The 19,002-nt window shown below is 38.0% G+C and overlaps 1 protein-coding gene across 1 annotated transcript in view; it reads left to right on the plus strand.

The window, feature by feature from the left end:
• The window catches only part of LOC124172198 (histone H2A deubiquitinase MYSM1-like), a 36,308-nt gene that overhangs the window by 12,176 nt on the left and 5,130 nt on the right, over positions 1 to 19,002 (plus strand). Inside the window, exons 7-10 of the mRNA XM_046551621.1 lie at positions 6,745 to 6,914; positions 8,939 to 9,154; positions 17,518 to 17,734; positions 18,230 to 18,449. Coding sequence (XP_046407577.1) covers positions 6,745 to 6,914; positions 8,939 to 9,154; positions 17,518 to 17,734; positions 18,230 to 18,449 — 823 coding nt within the window. The remainder of the gene's footprint in view (positions 1 to 6,744; positions 6,915 to 8,938; positions 9,155 to 17,517; positions 17,735 to 18,229; positions 18,450 to 19,002) is intronic.

Consider the following 19,002-nt stretch of genomic DNA (forward strand, 5'->3'; position numbering starts at 1 on the left):
TTGAATCCAGCTCCTTCAATCGTTGGTCAGGTGTGCTACCAATGGCATCAATAAGTCATCATTCTTCATAGCCAACTTCTGTGAGAGTGTACCTTAGAATGACGACTTTTTGGCGTGAGTAGTAGTATAATTGGGCATCAGTGGGAGATCCACATAGGAATCTCAGTCAAGTAAAATGATACATATTTTCATACCATATCTCTTAATTGGTTTTTATATCTTTGCAACTTCATGCCTGATTGCAATCACACAGGGTTTTTCCAAAAGTAATGTGTCAAATTACAAAAAAAATATTGATCCAATTCACGTACACAATGACCTCAAATTTTTCAAAATAATCTTCTTATGCGTTGATACACCTCTACCAGTGGTCCCTCCACACCTAGAAAGCACCCTGAAACTTGTCATCTAAAACATTGAAGCTCTGGAAATGCGTTATCAAGGTATTATTGATGTTCTCTTGGTGTCCAAATGTGCATCTTTTGTAACGTAAGACGATTAATTTTCATAACCTTTTTTATTTACTTCAATTCTCTCCACAATACTCCTCAAAACCTCTCCTTTTCACATCCCTCTCAACAATCCCCTCTCCCAAACAAACCCTTCACAACCAAAATAACAACTTCAAAAAATCAGACGTTACAGTCTTTCCTCCCCCTTTTAAGACATTTGTCCATAAATGTTTTAATGCTTCAATCACTGGACAAAATTTTATTGCGATGCCGTTGGAGTACCCCTTGCCAGATGGTGCCACACCCGAACACTTACCGACTTCCAATCTATTTGATGTCGCCCATCGCCCTGCTTAGCGCATCCGCGTTCTTATGAGCTGACCCCGGCCGATGCACGATCTCAAAATCGTATTGTTGAAGCATCAATGACCATCTCAACAGCCTTGGATTACTTCCTGACGTTATATCTAGCCATCGTAAAGGATTGTGATCTGACACTACCTTAAAAGGTCTGTGGCCATCTAGATAAACGTGGAGTTTTATTACCCCGCAAACTATTGCCGCACATTCTTTTTCGATGGTGCTAAACTTACGTTCGGTTTCATTGAACTTCTTACTCAAGTATACAATTGGGTGTTCATGTCCTTGATTATCTGCTTGACTAAGAACTACGCCAATTCCCAAATCCGAAGCATCCGTTTGCAACACAAACTCTTTGGAAAAATCTGGTGCACTAAGCACCGGTTCCGCCACCAGCATCTTCTTCAACTCATTGAATGCATGATTGCATTCCTCAGTCCATTCTATCTTGCCTTTCTTGGATTTTCCTTTTAATGCATCTGTTAAAGGTGCTGCTATACGAGAAAAATCAGGAACGTATCTTCGATAATATCCTGCCAATCCCAAGAAACTTCTTACCTCTGTTTTGGACTTCGGTGTCGGGTACTGTCTCACAGCCTGAATCTTCGTGCCTACCGGAGACAGTTTACCTTGTCCTACCACGTGACCAAGATACTTCACTGAATACTGAGCGAGTCTACATTTTCCTGGTTTTATTGTTAAATTTGCAGCTTTGATTCTTGTCATTACTGCTTCAAGATGTTTCAAATGTTCATCCCAAGTTTCTGAAAATACAGCTACATCATCAATATATGGCACAGCAAATTTCTCTAATCCTCTAAGTACTTCAGTCATTAAACGGCAAAAGTCATGTGGAGCATTTTTCAATCCAAAGGTCATTCGTAATGGTCTAAAAGTTCCAAAACTGGTTATAAATGCAGCGTAAATACTTGCTCGCTCAGTCATGGGAATCTGCCAGTAACCCTTAGTTAAATCAAACAAGGTTATGTACTTAGCTCGAGCTACTCGCTCCACGCATTCCTCTACGTTAGGTACCGGAAAATACTGTGTTTTAATTTTTTTGTTCAATCTTTGATAATCCACACATGGTCTTGGGTCTTTCCCCGGCACTTCCACCAAAATCATTGGAGATGTGTATTCGGAAGGGCTCTCTGTGACTATTCCCATATCCACCATCTTTTTCACCTCCTTCTCCAAAATCTCTGTTTGCCGTGGTGACAAACGATATGGCTTGATTTGCACCTTCTCTGAATCGACTAACTCGATGTCATGCTGTATTATATCTGTAATATCGGGTTTATCCGTAAATATTTCTGCATACATCTTCAACAATTCCCTAAGACTACTAATTTGAGAAAAATTTAAACGATCAGGTAATGAACTTGCTTTGATACATTCTAGATCTTTGGGGTTGTTGTCCTGAACAATCTTCGTTTCACTGTCAGGGACTTGTGATAAAAAATTTACTATCACCTCCATCGTTTCTCTTTTATGGTATTTTTTTATCATATTCACGTGGAATACTTGAGATTTTGCCCGTCGCCCAGGCAAACTGACCACGTAGTTTGTGTCGGAGAGCTTCTTCTCAATAACACCAGGACCCATCCATTGTACAGATAATTTGTTCTTCCTTCCCGGCATTAATACCAGAACTGAATCCCCTGTTTCAAAACTTCTGTGAGTTGCATGATGGTCGTAATATATTTTCCTTTTAAGCTTCTCCTCCTCCATTTTCTCCAGTTTATTCAACAAATTTAACACATACTCCACCACTGATTGTTCCTCCGGATTCTCTTCCAACCATTTTTCTTGTATCAACGTTAATGGGGTACGTAAGTTTTTTCCGTATACCAATTCGGCTGGTGCAAATCCAAGACTTTCATGTGTAGTGGTCCTCAATGCAAATAAGGCAGCCGGCAGATATTTGTCCCATTCGTTTCCGAAATCTACACTCATAGCTCTTAAAACCTTTTTGAGTGTTCGGTGCATTCTTTCAACCGGATTAGACTCAGGATGTTGAATAGATGAATATACAATACTAATACCACACTTGTTAAAGAAACTTGTAGTCAGCTCACTGGTAAAAGACGTTCCACGGTCCGACTGAACTTCATGTGGGAAGCCTATTCGACAAAATAAGTCAATTAATACCTCCACAATCGTTGGTGAAGAAATATCCTCAATCGCTATTGCTTCGGGAAATCTCGAAGACACGCATATCGCCGACAAAATATACCTCTTTCCTGAACTAGTTTCTGGTAGTGGTCCACAAGTGTCGATGTTAATTCGATAGAAAACTTCTGGCATAGATGGAACAATGGTTAAGGGAGCTTTCTTTCTGTCACCTCCCTTCCCAGCCTTTTTACATACATCGCACGTTCGTATGTAATTTTCCAGGTCAACATACCACTTTGGCCAATAAAAATAACGCGATAGTTGACTTTTTGATTTTGTAACACCTAAATGGGCTAGCGTTGTCTCATGGCATATTTGTAAAATCTGAAATCTATACTGCGTTGGTATAACAACTAAATTCTTCATTTCGTTTAACTTATCCTTTCTTCTCAGAACAAGCACTTTGTTTCTAAGAAAAAATCCTTCTTCATTCTTGCTCTCTGCCCCTGCGGGTTTTAATTCCCGAAAACATTCCTGTAGCGATGAGTCATTTTTCTGTGCTTCAATTAATTCATCTTGTCTTATTGAGATCACGCTATTCGCCTCTTTCGGCGTTCTGCCGACTTCAAACCGGCATCCTCCTTCTTGATTTGAGTCTCTATCGCCTATTTCCTCTGAAGATTCCTTATTTTTCCCTTCTTCCATATGTTTTATTCGTTCCGCTTCTAATTCACCTCTTCTCTTTGCCGCTCGAGTCTGCACCGTATTTATCCAATGTTTTTCTTGTTGCTCTAATTGACATTTTTCAATTAGTTCTGCGGTGGTATTTCCCAAAATATATACACCGCGATCCAAATCATTCTGTACTACCACAGCCTTCCCAAATACTCGACCAAACTCTCCAATTACTTCTACTTCTGCTATAGGAAGAAAACGATCGCGTACTTCTAAAGCTTGCTGTATCCAAACAGTTTCTCCTGTATACATGTGTGGGGCAACATATTTCTGAGCCACTACATCGATTGTTGCACCTGTATCTCGTAATATCTTCATTGAATACCCATTTACCATTCCCTCTGTCAAGTATTTGCCAAACATATTTTTATTATTTTCATTTTTTAAAGAACCAACGAATTCTTTTTCTTCGTTATCCTTCGTTTTTTTCTTTGGGCAATTTGCGAGAAAATGTTGAGTGGAACCACACCCGTAGCACTTGGGTTGAAACCTCTTTTCGAAATTAAGTCCCGAAGACGATGATTTAGGCATCTTTTCCATAGCCAAGTCACGCCTTTCTTCATCAGAATTTACAGAAACAGTCTTCGGCTTTGTAAACTGGATCCTTTTATTTTGTTGATCCTTAATGTAATGATCCGTGGTTTTCCGTCCCATGCTTTCTATAATAGCATCAAAACTATCCAACTTCTCAGCCAATACATTCGGATCCTTAAAATTTGGCCATTCGTCTATCAGGAGATCTCGCACCTCTATGGGTACTTTTCTTTTCATCTGATCAGTCACCATCAGTCCTTTTAACTCCTCAAAAGAAATTATATCCATCCCGTCAATCCATCCTTGGAAATAATTAGTCATTCTATATACTACATCACTCCACGCCATACCATTTGATTTGGACTGCTTGTAAAATAACTGTCTGAACATTTCTGAGCTCAATTTGTATTTCTTAAGCAGTAAATTTTTCACAAATTCATAACTATCAGCTTTTTCCCTAGGTTCTCGAGAAATTATATCATTAATCTCGTTTGATAGTAATCCCGTCAAGTAAAATACTAATTGGTGTTCCGGAATACCGGCCCTATCTGCCTGCCTTTCAAAACGTTCAAGATATAAACTAATGTTTTCCCCGTGAGGATCAAATTTATCCATATGCCGAGTTATATCTATTTTCGGCAGTGTCCTCTGAGCGGACTCCGTCTCCAATCCATCACACTCGCGGTTTAAATTGGTTTGTGAAAATTTTAGTTTCTCCATTTCTAACTGAAAACTTCTCTGTCTTTCAGCGTCTTCTCGTTCCAATCTTCTCTCTTCCGCTTCCCGTTCTAATCTTCTCTCTTCTACCTCTCGTTCCCGTTCCAATCTTTTCTCTTCAGTCAAAAACTTCAGCATCTCTTTAACAAATTCCTCATCATAATCTTTACTTTTTAGTATCGCTTGTTTGTACTCTACGACTCTAGCTTCCCTCCCCATGTCAGCTCCTACTTCATATGCGATTTTGCACAAAACATCTTTAGGGACTCTAGCCAAATACGACATTGTTTAAGTTTTTCCGCAAATCTATCACCTAAACAACTCACTAAAATGAGGAAGTCAGAAACAGCACCCAGTAAGCTCACACCATCCGGCAAAAAGGGTACTCACCTTTCCCGAAGCAAAAATGCCACACCAACGAATTAAACTTCCACTTCTTCCGAAAAACACCAAGTCGTCTTTGCTTGCAGCTCCAACTTCTCAATGTGCGTCCTTCCTTGAAGCAAATACCATCTCCAGTCCGCTTCCTCGAACCAGCAACCGTTCCAACGCTCAACCCGGCCGCTGCGTCTTCTCAATTTCACTCAGGCTAATTTTTCCAAACCTGTGTCAAACATCCCATCCTCGTCGCCAGAAAAACGTGGGCTCTCACTTACGTCTGTAACGTAAGACGATTAATTTTCATAACCTTTTTTATTTACTTCAATTCTCTCCACAAAACCTCTCCTTTTCACATCCCTCTCAACAATCCCCTCTCCCAAACAAACCCTTCACAACCAAAATAACAACTTCAAAAAATCAGACGTTACACTTTCAACTCACTTATGAGGGAGGGAAATGAAAAGAAGTATTGTATGGTGATGGCTCATGGCCTGTCAGGCAATGGGTGATAACAAAGGTGGTACATATATGCTGGCACATTGTCATGGTGCAATATCCTCAAATTCCTGATCTCAAGTGAGGTGCAGATCACTTTGTGGATCTACCTCGTGAGCAAACTGAGCTTTCTTGGTCTCTCCAGGAGACACATACATGATGCACAATCCCTTTGGCATCAACGACGATAGCCATAGTCTGCAAAGTTGACAGGCATCCCAAGCAAGTTTCATCATCAACCTCCGCTCATGCCTCCAGGAACACCTTTAGTTCAACTGATATCAGCAGAAGATGTCTTCCACCAAAGCTTGTTTCAGAATTTGAAGTTTCCAGCATATTCTTTTTAAGTCAAGCATCAATTGATTGGTGCTCATTGATCTAGAGATTTCTCTATTTTACTTCAATGAGGTCTCATTATAGCAGCTCATAAAATTACATGAGTTCACCATCTATGAGCTCAGAGGCAACTGGCTATCAGATCCCTGGAAAATTTTGACCTCCCAACACTTACCTCAATGGATCCAGTCAGTCTGCAATGTGCAGTTGCATCAGCAGAAAATGCAATGCATCACTTTTGAGGAAAACCCTGTAGTCACTTCTTATGTAGTGCTTAGAAAACTTCATTATGCATAATGGATTACCATATAATACTATTTCCATGATTTAGTCATATTTCTTTGTCAGTTTTCTTTGGTATGGAAAAGCAGTCAATATTTATGTTGCATGTGAACAATCATGTGGTCAAACCATTTCCATGGAACTTATAGTCTAAACTTTTTTTTCCATCATATACCGTTCAGTTCTTTTCCATAAAGCACATTTTCTTATATGGGCTCATGCACCTCCATTTTTGGACTGGATATAAAATAATATTTTTTCAAATTGATATATTAAAAATATTATTTGCCACCATGATTGACATTTTCCTAATCAGTGCTGTGTTTTTTGTTCTCAGAGCAAGCAAGGTATTTACGACCCCATGTCCCAACCTCACCTACACCAGGTGTTTGCCTAATTGATGGTGAGGAGTTGGCTGATGTGCATAGAGGTCCTACGAGGGAGGAGATAAGTGCCAGGCATCAGGCTAGAATTGAAGCAATGAGGCCTAGGAAGAGGAAAGGAATGGTACTATGCTTTATTTTCTTGTTTTAGTTTTGATGAAATAGTGAAAAAGATTTTTTATATATATATAAGAGAAATTGAATTCTATATTGGCTGTACTGTTCACAAAAAATTTCTTGAAAATGATCTTTTAATTTATTGTGATAAATTAACGTGAAAAATGGGTCGACATCATTGAGATAAGTCAGGCATAGAAAAACTTACCATAAAAATGGTAAAGGATGTCAAAGAAGACTCATAACATTTATTTGCTTAATTATGAACTAAGCTCAGTGATGAATGCATGAACTTAATCAAAATTTTCTTCATTACCTTTCATAATAATTCAAATTATAGTTAAATATGATAGAAAGACTGCTTTAGATATAATTCATAATGTTACTCTAGCAAAACGGCTCTTGCTTAGTTTTTCTTTTAAAGAAACGAAAGAAGAAATAATTTGAGACTGCTACATATCCAGAAACTGGTTAGAAGGCTTCAAGTGGAGTGCAATGGTGACCATGAAACAAGGCGAGGGCTGAAAACTGTGAGGAGCACCAAACCCTGAGCCTAATATCACATGCCTCCAAAATCCTCACTCAGCCGATAAAAGGTGGATTGAAGGCAAAGTCGAAGAAAAATTGATGGAAAACTGATTAGGATTTAGGGAGAATATAGGGACAAGGGAGGCAATACTATGCCTTAAACTGCTGGTTGACAAGAAGATCCATGTAAGAAACCCATTGTATGTAGCCTATGTGGACTTGGAAAAAACATTTGATAATGTCAAATGCGAAAAGATGTTCAATATGATGGAGAGACTTGGACTAGACTACAATGACCAAAGAAATCTAGGGACAAAAATTAACAAAGGGGTTCAGTAAGGATATCACCTTTCACCCATCGCTCTATGTATATGGTGGAAGCAATAAAAGGCATGGGAGAACATCAAGGTGAATGGAGATGAAGTAAACATTCTACAATTTGTAGATGACATAGCATTCATTGCAGGCATTGAAGACCTACAGGACTTGATGACCAAAATTGAAAAAGTGTTTCAGGAATACCATGTGAAAATAAATTGGAAGAAATCTGAGGTACTTGTATGCAGAAGAGAGAAAACTGTGGCCAACATTTGCCTCAATGGAGAGATATTGGAGCAAGTGGAGTCATTCACCTATGTGGGGAGCTCCATTACCTGGGACAGTAGAGTAGTAGAATATGGTACATGAAAACATTCATGTGGGCAGTTGCAATCTATGATTCAGATACTCAACTATCAGAAAAAGTGATCATAAAAGAGTAGAGGCCTTAGTGATCTGTTGCTGAAGGATGATGCTGAAGAGAAATTCATGGATAGGTTGAGAAATGAGGTTGTACCTAGGAGTATGGGAGAAGAAAGGACATTGTGGTTCACTGTATGCCGAAGAAGAATGCCATGTATTGGCCATGTAATGAGGCTCAGCAGTTATATGTGAGACACAATGGAAGGAAAAATTGATGGTTAAGTCCTCACTGAAGGACCAAGGGTTAATTTCTTTATACAGATCCAGAAGCATATGTGGAGTAGAGCCACTGGTAGGTAAAATAACTAGCTTGGGAGAGGGAGAAATGGAGGGCTGCAGAATGTCAATCTTAGGGTAGCAACACTATGTTTTTATTATTGTTATTCACTCAAAGGTAGGGGATCAAAAAGTCTCCTAAGCCTCAATAATCAGGTCTGCTTTCAGATTGTGACTATCCATCGTGACAATACTTCGTATGTATGAAGCCGAGTTTCAATAGTGGTGCCCTCCATCCAGGCCCAAGTACATAGTTCATTTCTTTTGTCCAGGATTCCAGTATGTAATAGAAGTATGTAATAACCATACTAAACATTGCACCTAGTATCTTTTCTCTCTATTGAAAAGCATGTTTAATTTTTAAAGTACCTAGTAGTTGCTGATCATTGTTGAATCTGATGAAAAAGCTATCAAACCTCTAGCCAGTGAATAAGTTGGTGTAAGTGCACATTCATCAATGGTTTTCTCCTTTTTTATATTTCCTAGGACCTTGCCTCATCTTTAGAAGGTGTTGATGGTGGTTATACTATAATCCATGGGGGAACAGTTGATGGAATGGAGCAAAGTGATGATGAAATTATTGTTTTTACAAAAGCTAATCCATCATATAAACGGAGTAACCAATCTGGGCGTATGAAAAATGCCAGTGGTGAATCAAAGCTTAAACTTGTACGCTGTTCATCATATTCTGATGAGCATCCTGTGAGTTATTTTTACATTGCCTTAAAGAACACTTGTTAGTTTTTCCTAAACATTTTTTATTGTCAATTGCCTGAAGATAATTCCATACCTTTAATTATTTGTTCATATCATTTTCATAATTTCCTTGTTTTAAATCATTGACTTGCAGCCTAAATTATCCCATGGAATCTCAGGTGTGTCTTTCATACTTCTCCCTCGTGTTTATATTTGCATGTATATATCTGTCAAAGAGTCTAGCTATCATTCTATCATTTTTTATGCGTATGTATGGAACACAACACGAATGAAATTACAGTGCAACCTCGATAAAACGACACCCCACGGGGCTCAAATAAACACTCGCTATAGCGAATTGTCGCTTAACCGAAGGTGGAGCAAATAATAGCCAATATACGTATTGTAAACAGTTACACAGGAACAGGAGTGGTGCAGTGACAAGGAAATTTATATCCGATCAACGTAAGCATAAATTCAGACGAAAGGCGAAGTTTTTTGCATCACTAAATTTCATTACTTAAAAAACAATTAATTATTCAAACAATTTATAAGCGCCGTCCTGAATAAAAATCATGCACAGCATTGCTTTGTCAATCATTATGCCAATGTACAACCAACGAAGCCATTTCTCTATGTACTTAATTAGTGCATTTACGTGATCATTCTATTAATTTGGCATTTTCCACTGAAAATTCAAAAAATAACTGATAAAACTGTATTGCGGTTATTTAATGCCTCAAATAGTTCCATTGGTGTATATTAATTGTTACTGCACGTTAAGCAGCAGTGAAGTGAAATCACGTATTGCATTTGTTTATGCAGACGAAAATGGTGGAAGGTTGTAAAACGATCCTGCATTGGAAGACTTTATCTACCATATAATGTAATGTTTTCATTATCTATGGTAAAAAGTTTGCTAAGCATGCAAAATGATGTGACTAAATTGCCGTTGTTAAAAAAGTCTCTTTTTGAATGTTATGCTTGCGACGTATTTGAAATAATAGACTGACAATAAGTTTACCACGGCACTGCAATGAAAACGGCTTGAATTAAAATTGGTAATTTAAGAAAACATATATACGTGATATTATTTCACGAAAAAATATCACGGAGGTATTATGCTGATGTCACTTAAATAAAACGAAAGCAAGATGCAGAAACTGCGACAAATATAACTCACATGGGTATTATTTTTGGCAAAGAAACGGAAAGGCATACGCATCTGATGGACTCTAAGGCCAAAAAATCTTACGATTTTGAATTTATTGATTTAAAATTCTCAATAATGACTGAAAAACTTGAAAAAGGAATGCAGAATTTTTACAATAAATAAACTGAAAGCGTAGCATCAGCTCTTCACATATGCCATCTGTGGCAGGGCCGAATGCATGGCGCCAAACGAGAGTCAGTTGTTCTGAGAGTTCTTCCAGCGGCCACCAGGCTCGGCCGCCCGGGTGTCGGAAGAGAGCACCACTACGACTCCAACCACTGACATGAATAATTCACCATTTTGAATAGTACATTGTGATCGTGACTATTACTTGTAACGGCAACAGAGAATAAATACGTCCATCTGATAAATTCACGCTGAGTATCATTGCATCGTACATCCTAAATCATCGCTAAGTCGCACTACCTACCTCGGAAGCGTCGTTGCAAGAAGTACCTCGTACTGCAAGGGTTTTGTCGGGGAGTAGGTTGTAAAAGAGTTTCGTTTCATCTATTTTATGTCACGCGGGGAATACTTCTTAAGATACTTAGGATCTGAGAGTTTTCTTCCACGACTTCGGGTTTACACCGCAGGCATCACCAGCAATTATGCTAACGCAATAATAATATGTGGGAAATAACGCTTTCGTGCTTTGAATTAGTATAATCGACCTTCCGAACTACGGAAGGTTTTGATTTGCAATCTATCCCTGAAATACTCCGCTTTAGGCTTAGGCATAGCCCTTTCTCAGAAGTTCCTGCAGATTGAAGAGGGAAAAACCACCCGAACAAAGCTACTTCTAACTCTTCGTAGTCAGCATTCCTTGGGCGCTTTTGTTTTTTTATTGGGAAGAGCGAATAGGAAGATAAATTAATTACGCCACTCTCATATTACTCTATCATTTTTATTTTCTTGCTTAGAAGTGTTTGGTGTTTTTGGCCATGGTGTCTGCCATCAAATGCTTTCTATTCACGCAACTCACGGACGTGCGGGTACGCTGCCGACTGCTTTCTGCCGCCCGAGGAACAAAAGAAAATCAAGCACTCGCGAATGTTAATTCCGCAACATTTTCACCAAAATGAACTACTTATTTATCGAACGCCAGTTTACTGCATGAATTTGAGACTGTACACTCCATGTTAACTTCATTTCTATCAGATCGCAAGAAATTACAGAGATTAGGAACTCTTGGAGAAGGTTCTCCGTCGATGGAAACCCTCGCCTTGGCGAATGGAAGCTCCTAAAGGGCCTCGTAAAAACGAATTTTTTAGACATGCTTATTATAGGGTCTATTGACGGTGCCTCGGCTAACTCTTGTAATAGCGGGGGTGTCGCAGTAGCCCGTACTCGCTTTAACGAGGTTCCACTGTAAGTAATTAAATTAGAACCTCAAAATGACACAATAAAGGACCCAAAAATTATCAAATTGATACTAATCTTGAGCTTACATCAAATATATAATTGCATCTACTAATCAAAGCACTAATGAACTGAATTTAAAATATTTGGACAAAGACTGTACCTCTTGCAGCTGAGAAAATGTTACTATACAAATTCAGTGCAGCGTAGATAAAATGAGATCCCTCAGTGCTCAATTGAACACTCGCTATAGCAAATTGTCACTTTACCGGAGGTGGAGCAAACATCCACTAACATTAGGGTGGTGCGAAAAAACTCAAGTTACAAATTTAGTGTCGCTATAGCACGGAAAAGTTGCGATACGTTAGTACAAGAAAAACAAAAAAAGAACTATTAAAATCGGACGTCATCTTCCGATCCCGCAAAGCACCTGAAAAAATGACAAAAATGAAAAAAATTGTTGTTTTTTTTCGTGGTAAAAAAATAAAATAAACTTTATATTTTTTAACACTGCAGCAAAAAATTATTGCAAACAGCATAGCTTATTATTAATATTAATATATAGATGGTTTCAAACAGTTATATCCAACCATGGAAGATCATTAAAAATGTATAAATTTTGCAATCAGAGTTGTGTAAAAATTACTTGAGGTAATATTTTAGTCTAATATACATGTTTGATTATGCAGCTCTTCCTTTGTTAAGATTTGATTTAATAATATTTAAACATCCCTGAACTCGCAGCGGGGAGGTGGCCTTACTTCGGGTTCCACCCACACCCTTTTCTCAATCCAACCAAAGAGGGTTAGTGCTAATTACAATACTAACATTTTTGTCCTACTTTTAACTTTTTGTTTTTGAATGCTACTTTGTACTACGATTTGGTGGTTAAGTCTGACATAATGGACCTTGATTTGAATATAGCCCTAATAAATTCATCTCTGGATCGATAACCACAAAGCTTAAGGGATGCCTGTTAACAATTTCACTCACGGCTCCACTGTTTGCGTGTGACACGGGAATTTTTTAATATCCCAATCTGTTTTATCGCCTGATTCAATGAAGGAAGCAATTTCTTCGTTGGCAATTCTCCGAAGAAGAGGTGGAGTAGATAGTTTTACTACATTCCAGTCAATAAATTCTATACAATCAGTTGCTTTGAAGTCCATGGTAGGAGTACAGTGCAACCTCGATAAAACGAGACCCCACGGTGCACCAATAAACACTCGCTATAGCGAATTGTCGCTTTACCAGATGAGGGGCATAATAGCCAATATACCTGTTGCGAACAGTTATACAGGAACAGGAGTGGTGCGGCGACAGATAAATTTGTATCTGATAAGCGTAAGCATAAATCCAGGCGAAAGGCAAAGTTTTTTTGCATCTTTAAATTTCCTTACTCAAACTACGACTAACTATCCAAACAATTTATAAGTGCTACACTGGATAAAAATCATGCAAAGCATTGTTTTGTCAATCATTATGTCAATGCACAACCGACGAAGCCATTTTTCTATGCACTTAATTAGCGCATTTACGTAATCTTTCTATAATTTTGGTATTTTCGATTGAAAATTCAATAATTAACTGATGAAACTGTATCGCGGTTATTTAATGCCTCAAATGTTTCCATTGGTGTATGTTTATTGTTCCTGTAGGTTAAGCGGCAGTGAAGTGAAATAACATATTGCATTTGTTTCTGCAGTTTACCACATAAATTTGAGCACTACATTAACTTCATTTCTAACAGATCGCCATTTAACAGATCGCGTCAATTACAGAGATTAAGGAATCTTGGTGTAAGTTTTTCCGGCGGTGAAACCCTCGCTATGGCCCGTAATAGCGGGGGTCTCGCTATAGCCCGTACTCGCTTTAACGAGGTTCCACTGTAATTAAGTTTCCGATAGGTTTGCCTTTTGGTTAAGTCTGTGGCTTATAATACTCCTTTTAGCCCTTGCTCTCTAATGTGCCTTCTGTAATCAAAAACCATCGCCATCAATACGTTCTCTGGGTGAGCAAAGTAAGAGCTCCGTTCAATAACCGGAAAAACTACTTTATTTTAATCTTCAGACAAGTATCTAGAGGTTTCTATTGCTCTGTACACACGAACAGGCATGTAAGATTTACAATAAAAGTAACTATATCTTTAAAAGCATCTGACGGGTATTCGTAAAGTCGGAGAACTCTATTTGCATAGGTAAGCCATCTAGCATGTGAAATTGGTCCAGGATCACGGTTTGCTAAGTCATTTGGAAAGTCACCACGTGTGATTGCTTGACTTATGTCAATAAGGTATCTTTGGACCTTGCTGAAAATTTATTCATCCACTTGTAGAATTTCATTTTCAATTGTTTGAAAATGCCGTTTTGGAAGCTTTCCATAACCATTCAGTTTATGTCCGAATTCCCACATAAAGATTTTTGGCCACTTATTTCACCATCCAAATACTGAAAAATATGGCGGGAAAGTAATTCAATGAAATGATATAAACAAACTGCCCACTGCAGCGGATGTCCAATGTGTCCTACGATCTCTCTAACAGTGTCACCTTTCCATCCAATGTTTGTGTTCGTGCCATCACAGCAAAACTAAATATAAGTACTTCAACGATACTCCTTTATCAGAGAAATGAGATAATATGGAGGCCAAATGTCTTTAGTAGACCCGGAGCTTGGATAAATATGACTTGCATACACAGAGGACGGTTATTTTATTAGAGAATGGTGTTCCTCTTTAACTGTCCTACGGTACTCTTTCGAATAATTCGTTTCTATTACTAGGGTATCGTCTATCCTTCCATCAAAGTATTACCCGTGTAGTTCACCTAAATGAAGATGGATTTGCTGTAAATCGCTCAGAGTATTTCTCCTTTCCCTTCTAATTTCACATCAGTCAATGAACTTATTGTTAGAAGTATCTCCTTCAGTTATAACACCAATGTCTTCAAGTGCACTTGATGCTATAACAGCAGCTGCACAGTCACAATCACAATGCAAAGCTGTAGTTTGTAATTTTACCCTCATTTGCCATGGTGATTAATTTTTCTGGGTCGAACTAGACGTGTAATCTTCATAGTCATCAAATTGCTCCTTGATTGTTGAACTGGGGCGTCATTTAAAACCTCAACATCTTCACTCTCGATTTCATTTAAAATGCTGGGTTAACATGCTGCCTTTTTAAAGCACAATTTTGCCTTTTAAGTCTAGTGGTCAGCTATATTGTCTCTTTTTGATCTACTGGGATAACTAAAACTTCACTAAAATTTGCCTTAAGTTATTATGACACAACTCTGAAAAATTGCCTAATTTGCAATATTTATACATTTTTAATGATCTTGCACGATGGGATACATCTGTTTAAAGCCATGTATATGTATATACTAATAATAAACTATACTATTTGTAATCATTTTTAGCTATAGCATTAAAAATATATAAAGTTTATATTATTTTTACAACAAAAAAAAAACAATTTTTTTCATTTTTGTCATTTTTTCAGGTACTTTGCGGGAACGGAAGATGACGTCCAATTTTAATAATTCTTTTTGTTTTTCTTGTACTAACGTATCGCAACTTTTCCGCGCTATAGCGACACTGAATTTGTAACTTGAGTTTTTTTGCACCACCGTAACTAACATACCTATTGTCAACACTTATACAGGATCGGGATTGGTGTGACGATGGAGAAATTTCTATCCGATGAACATAAGCATAAATCCAGACAAAATGTGCCTTTTTATTGTGCTTCACTAAATTTCCTTACTTTTGTAACAACTATTCAAACAATTTATGAGCGCTGTACTAAATAAAAATCATGCAAAGCATTGCTTTGTCAATCATTTTGCCAATGCGCAACCCAAAGCCATTTTTCTATGCACTTAATTAGTGCATTTATATGAACATTCTATAATTTTGGTATTTTCCGCTGAAAATTCAAACAATTACTGATAAAACTGTATCGCGGTTCTTTGATGCCTCTAATGCTTAATGGGACCTAGTTTCTATACAAGGAGATAGGAGTTTTACATCGTCTGAGATTACCAATGTATACATGAGGCACAGAGCTCAGGGAAACATCTCTTAATAATCACCTGTTAAAACTGGCTATGTTCGGAAAGTTTCCTTTGTTTGATAAGATATTAATAATCCTTATTTAAGCCAAGCGCTACCTGCTAGCAGCCTGCATCGTATCAGCGCTCAAAGCCTCGCCCCAAGATCACCTCACACGACGGCAGTGGGAACCAGGATTACGTCACACGGGCTTTTCCCAGCATTCATACTTAGTCATCGGGCACTTGAAAATTTTCACTTTTCATTTAATCGCAAAAAATACATATCGTCATTTAAAAATCTAAAAGCGTGAAATGCGTACTCCAGGAGAAATAATCTTTCAATTTAGGCAATAAAAAAATAATAGGAAACCACCCTATTCTATGGAATGATAGGCGGTGGTAAATTTCTTAGACTGGAGCAATGGTAAATCTTGGTGTTGTTGCAAATGAATCAACCAGACTGCGAAGTATGAAGCCTCATGGAATTTCAGTTGCTTTCCCTCCTTTTATGCTGTGTGCTACTTGATGTCACTATCTGTGCTTCTGTGAGGGACTGGACATGCTGGCATGCAGCCTGTTTGAGCTTTCACCTCAGCGCATTATATTGCTAAACAACCCAAGTACTCAGCCTCGAGTTTTCTTCTTAGGCAAGGCATTCTTCTAGGGCGCATACAAGCCTATGGAATGCTCAAAAAATATCCCTTGCTGGCAGAGCTAGCACTTAACTGTGTCATAGATGGTCAGTGCAATTATGCTTCTCTGATTTTGTGTGATTTGTTTTGATAAAGAGTATACACAAATGGTCATTTTAGCATCACCGATTTTATTGTGCCCACCCTCTTCACCCTGATCTTTGGTATCACAGTAATAGATTCTTCATTTGAGAGAGCTTCATCCAGAGCTAAGACCAAAACTCATTAAGTTTGCCTTCCTCTCCAGGTCTTTTACTTTGAGAGTATGTCGATAAGCTACCAAGTCGACATCTTTTGAGTCAAGTATTGTCTCCAACTATTTCTCTGAGAAAGCATATTGTTTAAGTGGCAGCCATTCTCTTTTCTTTCTCTCCCCCCTTCACCTGCTTGGGGCTCAGAGGAACACTAAACCATGGATGAACTAAACTTCACTTGCTATAGTGTGGATTTAACAATTTTTGTACCTTTGGAAAGAGTTTGACTGCCTTAGTTATCAAAAATTTGTTAATTATGAAGCTTTTTTATACTTTATGGTAAAATTTTCACTCGCAAATGTTGTTCATAATAAATTCGTGCGTAGGTTTCCGCGGCGTTGTTCACGATGACTGCTAATTTCCGGGTTCTCCAGCCACGTCTGTCGTTTATGGTTGACTGTCAACCATAAACGACAGACGCGGCTGGAGAACCCGGAAATTAGCAGTCATGGTTATTCATAATAGCAAACTTTTTCCCTAAGTTAGTTTGTTGTATTGCAGTTCTTCGGTATGTTTGAGGTATGCTGTGCTGTGTATTTATCCTCTTTTGTTGTTGGTTTAAGCTGTTTCCTCCTAAAAACATGAAGATGGTAAAAACTTCTCCATTTATGAAAACAGAAAGGGGAATACATATGTGGTATTTATGTGAAATATAACAGCAAAAAGATTACAAAGCATACCTAAGATTTTAGTAGCCTTCATTAAGTTATCTAATATTTTGTCTTAGCTCCTAAAATTTATTCTACCCTCTTGTGAAATGTTGAAGGTTTTTCTAGTAATAGATTTTTGTTACTTAACAGGCTCCTTTTGCTCTGGAACTGTGTTTGGAGGCACTCTTAGTTGTGGATTTGCATGCCCACCTAATGCATACGGAAGTGGCTGGTGTTCTTGGTGGTTACATGAAAACCCATGAAATGGCTGATTTAGGGGCAGAAAAAGGCTTAGAGACTCTAAGAGTATGCCGTGCAGTACCATGTCGAAGTTCTGGCTCCAACATTGGTTGTGATATTTGTCCTGGTAAATGTTTCCTCTATCTCCTAAAAACTTTCATGTAATATATGCTTGCATTTTTGTTGCATGTTTATTGTTTTACAATGGTTTCAGGTTTAACTCTGTGTAAAATTTCCATGATGGATATAAACAAAATAATTTTTAAAAACTCTGATCTGAGGGGGACACTGCATGTTGGAATCCGGGTCGTGGTTTAACCTTATCGTCCATGCGGTCCCAAAAGGGACCACCTAATGTTTTGTTTGTAGCCTTGCAGTCCCTTTAGGGACCACCAAGACACACTTCGTTTAAAATCAGCTTATAATGAGTTTCGTCGCTGAGATAGTGTAAATTTCTTTTTAAGGCTCCTGGAATGATACTCGCTAAGATCAGAAAATAGGTTACACTTGCATTTTGACTTAAAGCCATCCTTTAAAAGTTAAATTATAATATGAAATTCACAATTTTTATTTCCATGATTCCTAAAATTTATGCCTGTTCATTCATTATGTTTTATTTCAGTATCTCAGACTGAGGCGATGGAAGCTTTGGACCTGGAGGGACTGGAGTTAGTTGGCTGGTATCACTCCCATCCGACTTTCCCACCTTTACCATCATTGCAAGATATGGAAACTCAGGCCCATGCTCAGGAATGGTTCATGCGTTCCAGAGGCTCCCCTTTCCTGGGGATCATCCTTTCACCTCATACCGTTCAGAAGGGGTCCTTGGCATCATCATTTAAGTAAGGCTATTTTTTCATTGAATATTCTATCTAAAAATATCAAGCCAATTTTCACTATGCTATTAATTTAATGATAAGTTTATGCATTATATGTGGTTGACTAATGCAGAAAAATCCTTTGGAATTATTTTATAGATAAGTTTTTAACGTTGATAAAATCCTGTGAAGACTCAGTAACCTCAAGTTACCTAAGTTACATAAGTAATTAGTATCAAGTATCTAATCATATTACCCAATATCAGAATTTATGACTCCCGGAAAACTAATCAATTGCAAAAGTCAAGATGTCTTCTCAATTCTTCCTCTGAGATAGGCATTTTATTGCTGTCAACATTTTGTAGTCTGACCTAGCCTATATTCTGAAGGCAAATGATGAATCTCAAATCAAAATCAGCGGTCACCATTGTGTAGTCATTGGGATCAATAGGTTAATGCACTAACTGGAAGATTTTGAGTCAGCCATCAGTTTTAATGATGCCTTCCATGAGCTTCTAATTGAAAAGCCAAGGTCTCTATTGGAATTCCATTGTTCTAGCCTGATTTAAAGTTTTCC

This window comes from Ischnura elegans, chromosome 1 (assembly GCF_921293095.1).
Source record: "Ischnura elegans chromosome 1, ioIscEleg1.1, whole genome shotgun sequence".
Taxonomy (NCBI): domain Eukaryota; kingdom Metazoa; phylum Arthropoda; class Insecta; order Odonata; family Coenagrionidae; genus Ischnura; species Ischnura elegans.